Source organism: Poromitra crassiceps (genome assembly GCF_964638095.1).
Source record: "Poromitra crassiceps genome assembly, chromosome: 7".
Taxonomy (NCBI): Eukaryota; Metazoa; Chordata; class Actinopteri; order Beryciformes; family Melamphaidae; genus Poromitra; species Poromitra crassiceps.
In genome coordinates this window covers 42548014-42562390 of record NC_139628.1, presented here as the reverse complement: position 1 = coordinate 42562390, position 14377 = coordinate 42548014, and the positions used below count along the sequence as shown (strand labels likewise).

Sequence of the window (14377 nt, the reverse complement as noted above, 5' to 3'; positions counted from 1 at the left end):
CACCACTCAGAGGGTAAGACCTCCTCATCCTCTCACACCACTCAGAGGGTAAGACCTCCTCATCCTCTCACACCACTCAGAGGGTAAGACCTCCTCATCCTCTCACTCACAGACACTTTGCATTCTTATTATAGGACTGTCAGCACAACTGTAGTGGAAACCAGACAGTCTTAACAACCCGAGCCTCAGTTATGTCAAATTAAGCAATTCTTTGGAATATACGTTCTCTTGCACGTCTTTGACGTTGGTGATGCGTTCACCACCACCATTGTCCCGATGACACTTCCTACAATTAGTGGCTGTCATTGTGACTCAGACACATCTTATCATCAGCCTTATTTGCATTGAAAGTGGTAGTTATTGCTCAGAAATATTATGTAGATAACTTCATTTGAATACACATTAACAGCAAAGACGCAGTGTGTCACTCATTCCTTGGCGATGCAATTAAGTGCGCATTCCATCCACTGGGTGATTTGTGAATGGGTCTGACTTCATCCGTCTCATTTGCAAAGGTTAAACGGGTGCAACCGCATCGCAATATGGTGTCAAATCAATCAAAATGGGTGAAACTGAAACGTCCATTGTCCAGTAGGGAGAGACATTCACACTTGAGTGCCAATGCCCTGTAGACCATTATTGTCCAAACATCAACATCTATTTTCCAAGTCAATGTGCAGTACTTTCTAGAATAGACTGAAACCATTTGCCACAGTAGCAAGGTATTGATTTTACCCATGTGGATAGATGGAAACTTAGGCGGGCAGCATCCAGTGCACAGATGGACTAGTCCAGTCCACAGATGGACCACTCCAGCCCAGAGATAGACCAGTCCAGCCCAGAGTGCGTGATACCTCTATGCATGTCCCCTGAATCGAGTGATTTAAAGTGGCCGCGTGCTTATCAATCAATCAATCAATCAATCAATCTTTATTTCGTAGACGCAGGGTCCATTAAAAACACATACAACAATAAGACCACACAATACATACAAGGAACACACATTACAAAAGGCTGGCATACCAGTGTTTCCATAAGGCTGACTGGTATCGTGTGTCACTGGACTTGGGGTCCACCAGTAGCATCACCACAGAGTTCTTGGAAACATTCAAGCGACATATAAATTTGTACATAATGTTTCTTAATAGGGCCTGAAAAGTGCTTACCCGAGATCTACAGAACAAATCACTAGCAGCACTGCACCACCTAGGTACCCTAAGCAATATTCTCATGCAGTCATTGTAGGCAACCTGCAGTTTATACATGGTTGCCTTCTTGAACCTCACCCACAAGGGGGCAGTGTAGAGGGGAGTGCAATATGTCCTAAAGAGATTAATCTTTACATCATTGGAGCAACAAAGGAATTTCTTTCTCAACATGTTGGCTTGGGCATATAATGTGCGACGCTGCCTTAGCATGTCATCATCATCATTCATTTGCTCTGTAATGAAGTGACCCAGGTACTTATATTTACCACACACAGACATTTCTTGTCCTGCCAAGTAAAATGAAGGGAAGCAGAGATCCTTATCATTCCTTGTTCTACAGGTCATGATTACACTCTTTTTGGCATTGTATTTGACATCATAGTTAATACTATATTCAGTACACACATTAAGAAGTTCTTGAAAGCCAGCACTACTAGGAGACATGATCACCAAATCATCGGCATACATGAGATGATTAACCCGGGTGTTACCAACCATACAGCCTGTTTGACAGCTATTAAGCAGAACAGACAGGTCATTCATATACACGTTGAAGAGAGCAGGAGAAAGAATCCCTCCCTGGCGAACGCCATTGCCTACACCAAAGGGGGCAGAGACCTTACTAGCCCATTTGACGTGCATGCTCTGGTTGGCATACCAGTATGACAAAATCCGTATAATGCCACCAGGTACCCCTCTTTCCTTTAGTTTCGTAAACAGCTTATGGTGGTTGACTCGGTCAAAGGCCTTAGAGGCATCTATAAAGCCAACTATGACAGAGGAGCCTTTCCTTTTATATTGGTCAACTACGTCCTTTATCGAGCGAGTCCAGGTTGGATCCAGGCTATGACATCATGTCATCCATGTCTATGAGATGACATGATGATAAATAAGATAAATAACGTGCAGCTAAATGCCATAGTAGCTCCAACATTACCCCCACATGACCTGATTTTGGCGCGCTCTCTGCTCTTTCAGCGCTCCGTCGCGCAGCAGCTGAGACGCTTCGCCTCCGTAGATATTATAATATACAGTCTGACCTTGTGTGCTCCCCATCACCGACAACGCCCCCCGAGGGCTAAGTGTTCAAATTGCACCACCAAAGCGAGACAGGCCTACTGGACCAATCAGCTTTGATCTGCATGGAGATCAGCGTGGCTGATGACCAGCAGCCAAACGGTCACGCACTCGCCACCTTTGATCACACCGCTCTTGAAGCTGTCCTCCAACGACCATAACCTCTCTGTTCTCTCTCTCTCTCTCCTTTTCACTTTCACCCTCTCTCCCCCTCTCTCTCTCTCTCTCTCTCTCTCTCTCTCTCTCTCTTTTTCACTTTCACTCTCTCTCTCTCTCCTTTTCACTTTCACCCTCCCTCCCTCTCTCTCTCTCTCTCTCTCTCTCTCCTTTTCACTTTCACTCTCTCTCCTTCTCACTTTCACCCTCCCTCTCTCTCTCTCTCTTTTTCACTTTCACTCTCTCTCTCTCTCCTTTTCACTTTCACCCTCCCTCTCTCTCTCTCTCTCTCTCTCATCTTCTCTCACGTACACGACACGACCCACCAAGATGGCCCGAATTAGAGCAGAAATAGTGGATGAAAAGAAAGAGAGAGATTAGAGGGAGCGTGTTCACAGACCCATACATCTGTTTCAATCACTACTCTGTCTGTCTGTGTGTGTGCATGTGTGTGTGTGTGTGTGTCTGTCTGTGTGTGCGCATGTGTGTGTGTGTGTGTGTGTGTGTCTGTGTGCGCGCGCGCGCGTGTGTGTGTGTGTCTGTGTCTGTGTGCGTGTGTGTGTGCACGTGTGAGAGAGAGAGTCTGAAGCATCAAGAAGACATCTCACGCGTCTCTAATTATGACTCATACCGTCTGCATAGATGAACAAATGTGTGTCAGCTACGCTTGAGTGAGCATAACATGCACTGCTGTTGTATCACCGTGTCCATTCAACACAACCTTTTTTAACCCTCTTTTTGTTCACTTTTAATGTCTGTTAACCCCCCTCATTAACCCAGGCACTCCCTGTTAACCCCCCTCATTAACCCAGGCACTCCCTGTTAACCCCCCTCATTAACCCAGGCACTCCCTGTTAACCCCCCTCATTAACCCAGGCACTCCCTGTTAACCCCCCTCATTAACCCAGGCACTCCCTGTTAACCCCCCTCATTAACCCAGGCACTCCCTGTTAACCCCCCTCATTAACCCAGGCACTCCCAACCTTTTTGTCTTGTTGGCAGGTGATTCCGTCTGGAGGTCAGAAAGTTCCAGATATTTCTAAGATGTGAAAACTGTGTTGACAACAAGCTGATATGATATTCAAGGTTGGCCAATAGTTTAAGGAGTACCGTTGGCATCTCCAGAGTGCCTATAATCACAATAAATAATGTATTCATGGGTACTATAGCTTATACAGGCCACGATGCTTTTCAACTGTCTGAAGAGGTCAAAGTAGGACATGTACATAAGAATAAAAACCACGAGAAATATCACTATTATTTAGCTACCGGTTACCACAATAATTAGCAAGTGTCACCATCAAGTACTGCTAACCATCAGGGATGAGCTGATATATTTGAAATTCAATGTGATATGACAGTGCAAGCTCTCCATCGATATTATATTATTGTCACTTTGTAATGACATTTTAAAATGGTTGTTTTGTAGCATTGTAGCGAGCCAATGCTGTTGCTAGAAAGAATTGTGGCTCAGAGGGAAACAGAACCTAACCTTGTCACAGTCACACTTTGTTGTCACGGAACATAATTCTGTGCAGGGCAGGCTCTGTCCTGTGTACAAAAGACAGCCGGCAATGATTACAGTCATTTTAGTTTGATCACACACACATATATATATATATATATATATATATATATATATATATATATATATATATATATATATATATATATATATATTGTTTGTTTGTTTGACAGAAGCATCTGGGAACGTGCTTGGGAAACCATTTAAAAGGGACAGGCACTTTCAGAAAGTACTTGGCAGGACCATCTGCGCTAGCCTCTGTTTCTGTCATTGTTGTAGGCCGGCGTCACACCTAAATCTCGCCCGTAGCCGCCTCATAAGACAATGATTAGTAGTTTGGATTCAAACCAATAGATTTGTCATGTGATTGTGATCTCATGATCTCGCGTGAATCCAGCTGGCCTCGCAAAGTTACTTTTTTTAGGGAGCCCCGCTTTAACATCAGCGGGACCCTAACGGTTGGGAAAGCCTGTATTAACCCCTTCCTTGTCTCCCATCGCTGACAAGCCCCCTCCCCATGCTGCTGCCACCCGCCCATACTCACCCCTCTCTCTCTTTCCGCCTTGTCATCACCCCGTCTTCATCATCGTCCTCGTCTTCATCAACGTCTAACCGGTCTAACGTCAGCCCTCCAGACGCCGCCTGTCAGTCACATCCCCTGGGGGCGCCAGGTAAGGAGTCTGTCATCCCCCCCCCCCCCCCCCCCCCCCACACCTCCATCCCTCCCTTAAGGGACACCAATCATCTCAACAACACAGCAACACAAGTGGAGCACGGCAGCGGAGATACTTGGAGGAAGAGAGACAAAGAAAGATAAATGATGATGCGCTGAGGGTGTAACACAGTCGAGGGAGGTCAAAGGCAGAGGAGGAGGGAAATGCTCTGACATGGCAACGCAGAAATGAGACGTAGCCAAATAGAGGAGGGCACTGAGCGGAGACGGCAAGAGGCACTTAGCGAGTGACAAGGAAACTGACTTTTGGAACGAAATAATAAACCACCCACCCCCGATCTCTCTGTCTCTCTTCCTCCCTCTGTCTCTCTCTCTCTCTCTCTCTCTCTCCCTCTGTCTCTCTCTCTCTCTCTCCCTCTGTCTCTCTCTCTCTCTCTCCCTCTGTCTCTCTGGGTGCAGCTAGGTAGGTCTAGCTGTTTCCAAGCTACTTCCTACTGTAATTGATTTCCCCGGGAAACGGGGGCTCTGCGCCTCTGCTTAATAATTAACCGACCAATCTTGCAGCTCCGGGAGAGAGAGGGAGCGGGAGAGAGAGAGGGAGCGGGAGAGAGAGAGGGAGTGGGAGAGAGAGAGGGAGTGGGAGAGAGAGAGGGAGAGAGAGGGAGCGGGAGAGAGAGAGAGGGAGAGGGAGTGGGAGAGAGAGAGGGAGAGAGAGACGGAGAGAGGGAGAGGAGGAAAAAAGGAGTGCGAGAGGAAACGACGGAGGAGGCGAGGGAGGCAGGCGGCCCCTTAATGAGCCACTTGAGTGGTTCAAACAGCACAGGACAGGCAGAACTAAAGAGAGAGAGAGAGAGGGAGAAAGAGAGAAAGAGAGAGATAGGAAACAGCCAGTGCAAGAATGAGGAAAATGGCTGTCTTGACGCCCCAGACAAGCGTATTCCCAGTTCTGCCTCTTCTTTGAGCCGCAGCCCCAAAGCGAGCCGTGTAGCTGAGATGCTTTGGGTCTGCAGTCCCGTGCTGTATCAGTCAGCCTGGCTCCAGTGAGGCTAGATTAAAAACATTAGAATGGCGAGGGAGAAATTGGAGGAATTATATGTGACTCACACATCAAGCCGAGGCTCTCCTGTCCTCCAGCTGCACTCAGACAAGGCAACTTCACACAGCTCCGTCTGGAACGCTTGTGCAAAGTCCCTTGACTAAAAGCAGGAGAAATGGGTGTGTGATGTTCAGCGAGAGCACCCGGATTCAAACATTTTCAGGATGTGCCGGGCAAACGCGTCGCGAATCCCCTCATAGGCGAACTTGAAAAAAATCCTCTTCTCTCTCCGTCCTCCCAGGTCTGTTCCAGAGGGCCATAGCGCAGAGTGGCACGGCCATCTCCAGCTGGTCCGTCAACTACCAGCCCCTCAAGTACACCCAGACCCTGGCCAGGAAGGTGGGCTGCACCTACACAGAGACGGCCGACCTGGTCGACTGCCTGAGGCGCAAGAACTTCCGGGAGCTGGTGGACCAGGACATCCAGCCGGCCCGCTACCACATCGCCTTTGGCCCCGTGGTGGACGGAGACGTGGTGCCCGACGACCCCGAGATCCTCATGCAGCAGGTGGGGCGACAGTGTGCTTTGAGATCCTCATGCAGCAGGTGGGGCGACAGTGTGCTTTGAGATCCTCATGCAGCAGGTGGGGCGACAGTGTGCTTTGAGATCCTCATGCAGCAGGTGGGGCGACAGTGTGCTTTGAGATCCTCATGCAGCAGGTGGGGCGACAGTGTGCTTTGAGATCCTCATGCAGCAGGTGGGGCGACAGTGTGCTTTGAGATCCTCATGCAGCAGGTGGGGCGACAGTGTGCTTTGAGATCCTCATGCAGCAGGTGGGGCGACAGTGTGCTTTGAGATCCTCATGCAGCAGGTGGGGCGACAGTGTGCTTTGAGATCCTCATGCAGCAGGTGGGGCGACAGTGTGCTTTGGGTTGGATTTTCATCTGGTCCAATTTGGAAGTTCCGACTTTCTGATCTCCTGTGAAAACTCCCTTCACATGTAACATTAAGCGCAGTAGAAATAAGAAGTGGTGGAAAGAGTACTAGAATGTCCCTTCATGTATAAATACTGTTACTTTGCTGAGATTTTACTTAGGTAGGAGTAAAAGGAGTAAAATCTACTCTTTTAGAAAAGAACATTGTTAGATGTTTTCCATGCAATTCCAAAAGGACTAGAGGAGTTCAACCTTGATTCCTTTATTAGAACATTTGGAAATGACAAAATAAAGTGCACAGACAATGTAAAGCAAGATTACTCTCCTCTCCTTTGCTGACTGACTGTGTTCACCACAATTTTGTCAATTTACAGTTTGTCAATTTTACGATGGCCAGTTTCTGATGCTTATGGAGAACTACATTTCATTCAGTACTCATCTCATACATGTACTTAATTCAAAGTAAAATTACTGATTTAAAAAAAATAGTGCCACAAAAGATACTAGTAACTTGAGTAAATGTAATTAGTTACTTCCACACTTGGAAATAAGCATGTGTCAAAGCAATTCAGATGGTAATGAACAATGGCGCTCTCAAAATTGGTTGCATATATAAGATTATTATTATTATTGATTATTTAGTGGCAATCCTTTACGGGTGAAAATCCTTTCCAGGTTAAGTACCGTAAGTGTAAATGAATATATGAGGAACAAGATAGTTTGTGCGACTTTATTAGGCTGCTATGTCCCCATTAGATGGGCTAAATCCATTCATAGCCAAGACGTAATCGGAGTTGAGCATCACAAAGTGTCTGGGTCATTCAACCTGAAGTCTTTAATTGAGCCCTTGCTGTGCATGTGGAGAACATTGAGTTAATTGCCGCTGTAGAAAAAGCCTACGAGCCTGCTGCGCACAGGGCCTGAAGACAAACCAGCCATAGCCTGCAGCAATACTGTTTGTACAACTACGATTTGATGTATTAACTACCTTATGTTGCCGCAGCAAACCTGTTTCAAGAACAAATCTGTTCAGCACTAAAATGTTATTCTTGAGTGGTGGTCCTGCTATATCCTAACAGTAGTAAATTATACCATTCTTTATCCTTTTATACTCTGCAGTTTTGTTTTCTTGGCATGAATATCACTTAAAGAGATGAGTACAAATATTATAAACTTACTCCTATAACCCTAATCTCACAGCGGAAAGCAAAAGACAAAATGGTGAACCGCAATTTTTGAAGCATGGTTTTAAACTACAGCGCTTCTGGATTTGTGCCTTTGCCCAGAAATTGGAACCATTTCTGTACTCAATGTGTTCTTCCGTCCCTGCGCCACCAGGGGGAGTTCCTCAACTATGACATCCTGATAGGGGTGAACCAGGGGGAAGGGCTGAAGTTTGTGGACGACAGCGAGGACAACGACGGCATCACCGCCGCCGCGTTCGACTACACCATCTCCAACTTCGTGGACAACCTCTACGGATACCCCGAGGGTGAGGAGTCACTCACAACATGCTCCTCCTTCCAGGGCTCGCCTCCATCACTGCCTTCCACCATATGTCCTCTCCCCTCTTCACACAGGACGGTGCTTTGTGGAGTTTTTCTTTCCTTAGTGTTTATTAGGAGACAGACGAGAATAATAATCAAAGTGGAAAAAGTGGAAAAATAGTCTGGAAATGTACAGTTATGACAAAACTTAGACAGCAGCACAATCCATTAATGAGGATGCTTCAGTAAATAAGCACAGTGAAACCTGAGCTGACAGTGTTGTTGAGACACACGTTACATCTCCTTTTTGCATTAAAAGCGCTGTTTTGTTTTTTGAAAAGACAATTTACTACTTGCTGAACAGATATCGAGAAGCAACGTCTTCCACTTTGAAAGAGCCCAAAATAAATCTGTTCTTAATTGATTTAGGTGTAGGTAAATAAATCTGTTCTTAATTGATTTAGGTGTAGGTAAATAAATCTGTTCTTAATTGACTTAGGTGTAGGTAAATAAATCTGTTCTTAATTGATTTAGGTGTAGGTAAATACATCTGTTCTTAATTGATTTAGGTATAGGTAAATAAATCTGTTCTTAATTGATTTAGGTGTAGGTAAATAAATCTGTTCTTAATTGATTTAGGTGTAGGTAAATAAATCTGTTCTTAATTGATTTAGGTGTAGGTAAATAAATCTGTTAATTGATTTAGGTAGGTAAATAAATCTGTTCTTAATTGATTTAGGTGTAGGTAAATAAATCTGTTCTTAATTGATTTAGGTGTAGGTAAATAAATCTGTTCTTAATTGATTTAGGTGTAGGTAAATACATCTGTTCTTAATTGATTTAGGTGTAGGTAAATACATCTGTTCTTAATTGATTTAGGTGTAGGTAAATAAATCTGTTCTTAATTGATTTAGGTGTAGGTAAATAAATCTGTTCTTAATTGATTTAGGTGTAGGTAAATAAATCTGTTCTTAATTGATTTAGGTGTAGGTAAATAAATCATTGATTTAGGTGTAGGTAAATAAATCTGTTCTTAATTGATTTAGGTGTAGGTAAATACATCTGTTCTTAATTGATTTAGGTGTCGGGATACTTGAGCCGTACTTCCTTTGCGTTGTGACAATGTAAAACAAAGTAAAACAAGAATGCCATGTTTTATATTCATGTGCAGCATCATCTCTATGCTTTCTACATTACATCTTCCATAAACAAAGTCCTTCCCCAGCGTGTGTGTAGTGGCTCAAAACACACACACACACACACACACACACACACACACACACACACACACACACACACACACACACACAGATACACACACACATACAACACAACACCACACAAAGCATTAAAACATTGTGTGGGAGAAGGATGAAAGCAGAGATAAAAGACGAGCCCAGTGAAGTGGATGAAGCAGGACAGGCATAGTGAGGAGATTGCCTATCGTCTGGATGATTCGACGCGGCGGTGGGTCTGTGTTTTGGCCTTTGAGGCACGGTGGGCAGTCATGCTGTCTCTCCTCGTGCCCCCAGGCGGGCAGCTCTCCATCACAGTGCTGTTGTTGCTGGCAGACAACGGCCGCTCAGCAGCACGCACGCACGCGCGCACACACACACGCACGCACGCGCGCACACACACACACACACACACACACACACACACACACACACACACAATACAAAGCCCTCTCAGCAGCACAGCACAGCCAAAACACAGACACATTTGGATAATGCAGTCACGCTCGCGCTCAAGTGCCTGTCAATCATCCTGTCGCTGAGAGCCAGAGTCTCTCCCCTGCCCTTTCTGTCTGTCTCTGAGTCTGTCTGTCTGTCTGTCAGTCTGTCTGTCTGTCTGTCTGTCTGTCTCTCTCTCAGTCTGTCTGTCTGTCAGTCAGTCTCTGAGTATGTCTGTCTGTCTGTCTCTCAGTCTGTCTGTCTGTCTGTCTGTCTGTCTGCCTGTCAGTCTGTCTGTCAGTCTCTGAGTCTGTCTGTCTCTCAGTCTGTCTGTCTGTCTGTCTGTCTGTCTGCCTGTCTCTCAGTCTGTCTGTCTCTCAGTCTGTCTGTCTCTCAGTCTGTCTGTCTGTCTGTCTGTCTGTCTGCCTGTCAGTCTCTGAGTCTGTCTGTCTGTCTGTCTGTCTGTCTGTCTGTCTGTCAGTCTCTGAGTCTGTCTGTCTGTCTGTCTCTCAGTCTGTCTGTCTCTCAGTCTCTCTGTCTGTCTCTCAGTCTGTTTGTCTCTCTGTCTGTCTGTCTGTCTGTCTGTCTGTCTGTCTGTCTGTCTGTCAGTCTGTCTGTCTGTCTGTCTGTCTCTCAGTCTGTCTGTCTGTCTCTGAGTCTGTCTCTCTCTCAGTCTGTCTGTCTGTCTCTCAGTCTGTTTGTCTGTCTCTCAGTCTGTCTGTCTGTCTGTCTGTCTCTCAGTCTGTTTGTCTGTCTGTCTCTCAGTCTGTTTGTCTGTCTCTCAGTCTGTCTGTCTGTCTGTCTGTCTCTCAGTCTGTTTGTCTGTCTGTCTGTCTGTCTGTCTGTCTCTCAGTCTGTTTGTCTGTCTCTCAGTCTGTCTATCAGTCTGTCTGTCTGTCTGTCTGTCTGTCTCTCAGTCTGTTTGTCTGTCTGTCTGTCTGTCTGTCTGTCTGTCTGTCTCTCAGTCTGTCTGTCTGTCTCTCAGTCTGTCTCTCAGTCTGTCGGTCTCTGAGTCTGTCTGTCTGTCTCTCTCCCACTATCTGTCTATCTCACACACAAACACAAACACACCTTCTTTCATTTCTCTCCATTCCTGTCATCCCACATCAACTCATCAACATGTACTTCTCCCTCCCTCGACCCTCCTGACAACTCTCACTCTCATCTATCACAATGTTCTCCCCCTGTCATAACTTCTCTCCTCTTCTCACTAACCTGACGCAATTTCACACCCTTCCTCCATGAAACCCCCCCACCACCACCACCACCTCTTCCATCTCCACCTTCCTCTGCTTCCCTTTCTCCTCCGCCCATCTTTCATCTTTCAAATCTGTCAATGCAGCTTTTTTCAACTGACACAAACTTGCTAAACTTCAGCCATTTCTGTCCAACAAAAATCTCGAAACAGTTGTTGGTGCTTTGATTTCATCGTGTCTAGATCACTGCCACTCCCTTTTCTCCATCTGTAGCACAAAGTCTCTCGTCTACAACTCATCCAAAATGCAGCTGCCAGGATTTTAACAAGCACCAGGAAATGACAGCCCATTACACCTATCCTTAGATCTTTGCACTGGCTGCCTGTTAGTTTTAGAGTTGATGTCAAATTGTTACTTATCACTTTGATAAGAGCGGAATGGCCTGGCCCTAGGCTATATTTCTGACCATTTAACTCATGCCCTGAGCTGTTCAGATGCTGCTCTCCTCGTCCTGGAGGTGCCAAAATCCAGACTAAAAAACAAAGGTGACAGAGCGTCATCAGGGCGCCCAGACTTTGGAACAACTTTCCAGAGGATAAGTCTATTCTTTCTTTTAAGTCCCTTCTTAAAACACACTTTTATAGGCTAGCTTTCCAGTGATCCCTTCTTACCTATTGTATTGTTTAGTTTATTTTTATTGTTATGTTTTATTACTGTATTTGTTGTTTTATTGCTCATCTTACACACACTGTTTATTATTGTGCGATTTGTTATTAGTGTTGTTTATGATCAACACCGCATGTTTGTTTCTACCCTGTAAAGCACTTTGTATGCCCTGTCTTGGAGAATTGCGATATAAATAACGTTTATTATTTCTCACCCACCCCTCTCCTCTCCCTATCCTGTTTATTCCTCCCTGCCCCCCCCCCTCTCTCTCCCTGTGCTCTTCCTCTCTCTCTCTCTCGATCTGCCCTCTGCTCTTCCTCTCTCTCCCCCTCTGCTCTTCCTCTCTCTCCTTCTGCCCTTCCTCTCTCTCCCTCTCTCTCTCTCTCTCTCTCTCTCTCTCCCTCTGCTCTTCCTCTCTCTCCCCCTCTGCTCTTCCTCTCTCTTCTTCTGCCCTTCCTCTCTCTCTCTCTCTCTCCTTCTGCCCTTCCTCTCTCTCTCTCTCTCTCTCTCTCCCTCTGCCCTTCCTCTCTCTCTCTCTCTCTCTCTCTCTCCCTCTGCTCTTCCTCTCTCTCCCCCTCTGCTCTTCCTCTCTCTCCTTCTGCCCTTCCTCTCTCTCTCTCTCTCTCTCTCTCCCTCTGCCCTTCCTCTCTCTCTCTCTCTCTCTCTCTCTCCCTCTGCCCTCTGCTCTCTCTCTCTCTCCATCGTCCAGGTAAAGACATCCTGAGGGAGACCATTAAGTTCATGTACACAGACTGGGCAGACAGGGACAACGGCGACATGCGGAGGAAGACCCTGCTCGCTCTGTTCACAGACCACCAGTGGGTGGCGCCGGCCGTGGCCACCGCCAAGCTCCATGCCGAGTTCCAGTCCCCGGTCTACTTCTACACCTTCTACCACCACTGCCAGACGGAGACGCGGCCCGAGTGGGCCGACGCCGCGCACGGGGACGAGATCCCCTACGTGTTCGGCGTGCCCATGATCGGCGCCACGGACCTGTTCCCCTGCAACTTCTCCAAGAACGACGTGATGCTGAGCGCCGTGGTCATGACCTACTGGACCAACTTTGCCAAGACCGGGTAGGTGGAGCCTTGCTGGGGCTACTATGTAGGATGTATGTAGGATGTAGATATTGAGAGAGGTCACTTCCATATTTGCATATAATTTCCATATGGCAGCAATGTGCAAAATTACCCAGATAATATTGGGGGCAAAAGTTGGGAGTTGTGCCTAAATATTGCACAGTCAACTTTGGGAGCCCTCAAATGATCTTCTCAGTGTCACGAGTCCATGGGAAAAGGGAGGGAAAACAGGATTTGGACTGTACTTGAAATCCTGTAACTGAGATGTCCTCTGTTCTCCACCAGGGACCCAAACCTGCCAGTCCCTCAGGACACCAAGTTCATCCACACCAAGCCCAACCGCTTCGAGGAGGTCATCTGGACCAAGTTCAACTCCAAAGACAAGCAGTACCTCCACATCGGCCTGAAGCCCCGCGTCAGAGACAACTACAGGGCCAACAAGGTGGCCTTCTGGCTGGAGCTAGTGCCCCACCTCCACAGCCTCCACGAGGACCTCCTCAGCCCCAGCACCACCCGCTTGCCGCCAGGCTCGGGCGCCATCACGCCCAGAGCGTGGCCCAGGCCGCCCGGCCGCACCACCCCCCACCCCTACCCCACCTTCCCGTCCGACCTGGAGCCCGAGGGCTCGGAGCGTCCGCACCAGGACCTCTTCCCCGGGGACACGCGAGACTACTCCACCGAGCTGAGCGTGACGGTGGCCGTGGGCGCCTCGCTCCTCTTCCTCAACATCCTGGCCTTCGCCGCGCTCTACTACAAGCGGGACAAGCGGCACGAGATGCGACGCCACCGGCTGTCCCCTCAGCGGGGGGGCGCCGCCAACGACCTGGCCCACAGCCAGGAGGAGGAGATCATGTCCCTGCAGATGAAGCACTCGGAGCACGACGCACACCACGACATGGAGCCCCTCCGGCCGCACGACATCCTGCGGCCCGCCTGCCCGCCCGACTACACGCTGGCCCTGCGCCGCGCGCCCGACGACGTGCCGCTCATGACCCCCAACACCATCACCATGATCCCCAGCACCATCACCGGCATGCAGCCCCTGCACGCCTTCAACACCTACCCCTCCACCGGCCACAACAACACCCTGCCCCACCCCCACTCCACCACCAGGGTATAGTAGGGGCTGGCCCCGCACAGCGCCACCTAGGGGCCCCCGGAGGACTGGCTCTGCCGCCGATCTGGATGAGGAGGCCTCTGGATCCGTTCTCTTACTCTCTCGTTTCTCCAAAAACAAACTCGACCTCCGCCGTCATCAGCTGTCAAACTGAGTAGCTCCCTCCACTGGTGGTGTGTGGACATGCAACTGAACTGCAAGGCAGCGGATGGCAGTTTCGGGGGCGATTTAGATATTTTCAAAGGCAGTTTTCAAAGGAGGTCTACTGTTCCCTCAATCAGACTAAAGCCCCCTGAAATCTGTCCGTGGGACGAATGTCTTTTGCCCTTCTCAACGTTTTTCCCTCTTTACGTTGGTGTCATCTGTGTTACCTCCCTGCTGTTTTATGTGCTTAATAGCCTTCTCTTTGTTACACCTGCCTCTTACTGCAGCTCTGTTCCTCTCATTCAACCTGTGATTCTCTCCCTCTTCCCTCTACGGATTCATAAACTACTGAGTGGTTGGAGTCTTTTTCTTAAGGGGGGCATAGAGTACATACAGTAAGAATAG

At 47.7% G+C, this 14377-nt stretch overlaps 1 protein-coding gene across 3 annotated transcripts in view; it reads left to right on the top strand.

Moving 5' to 3' along the window:
* nlgn2a (neuroligin 2a) overlaps positions 1-13831 on the top strand; it is a gene marked incomplete at its 3' end in the record, with an annotated part of 189880 nt that extends 176049 nt beyond the window's left edge. For all 3 annotated transcript variants that reach the window (XM_083639659.1, XM_083639660.1, XM_083639661.1), the window contains 4 exons: positions 5977-6242; positions 7949-8102; positions 12342-12708; positions 12997-13831. In XM_083639659.1, the coding sequence (XP_083495785.1) occupies positions 5977-6242; positions 7949-8102; positions 12342-12708; positions 12997-13831 (1622 nt within the window). The remainder of the gene's footprint in view (positions 1-5976; positions 6243-7948; positions 8103-12341; positions 12709-12996) is intronic.
* Positions 13832-14377: the final 546 nt, after the last annotated feature.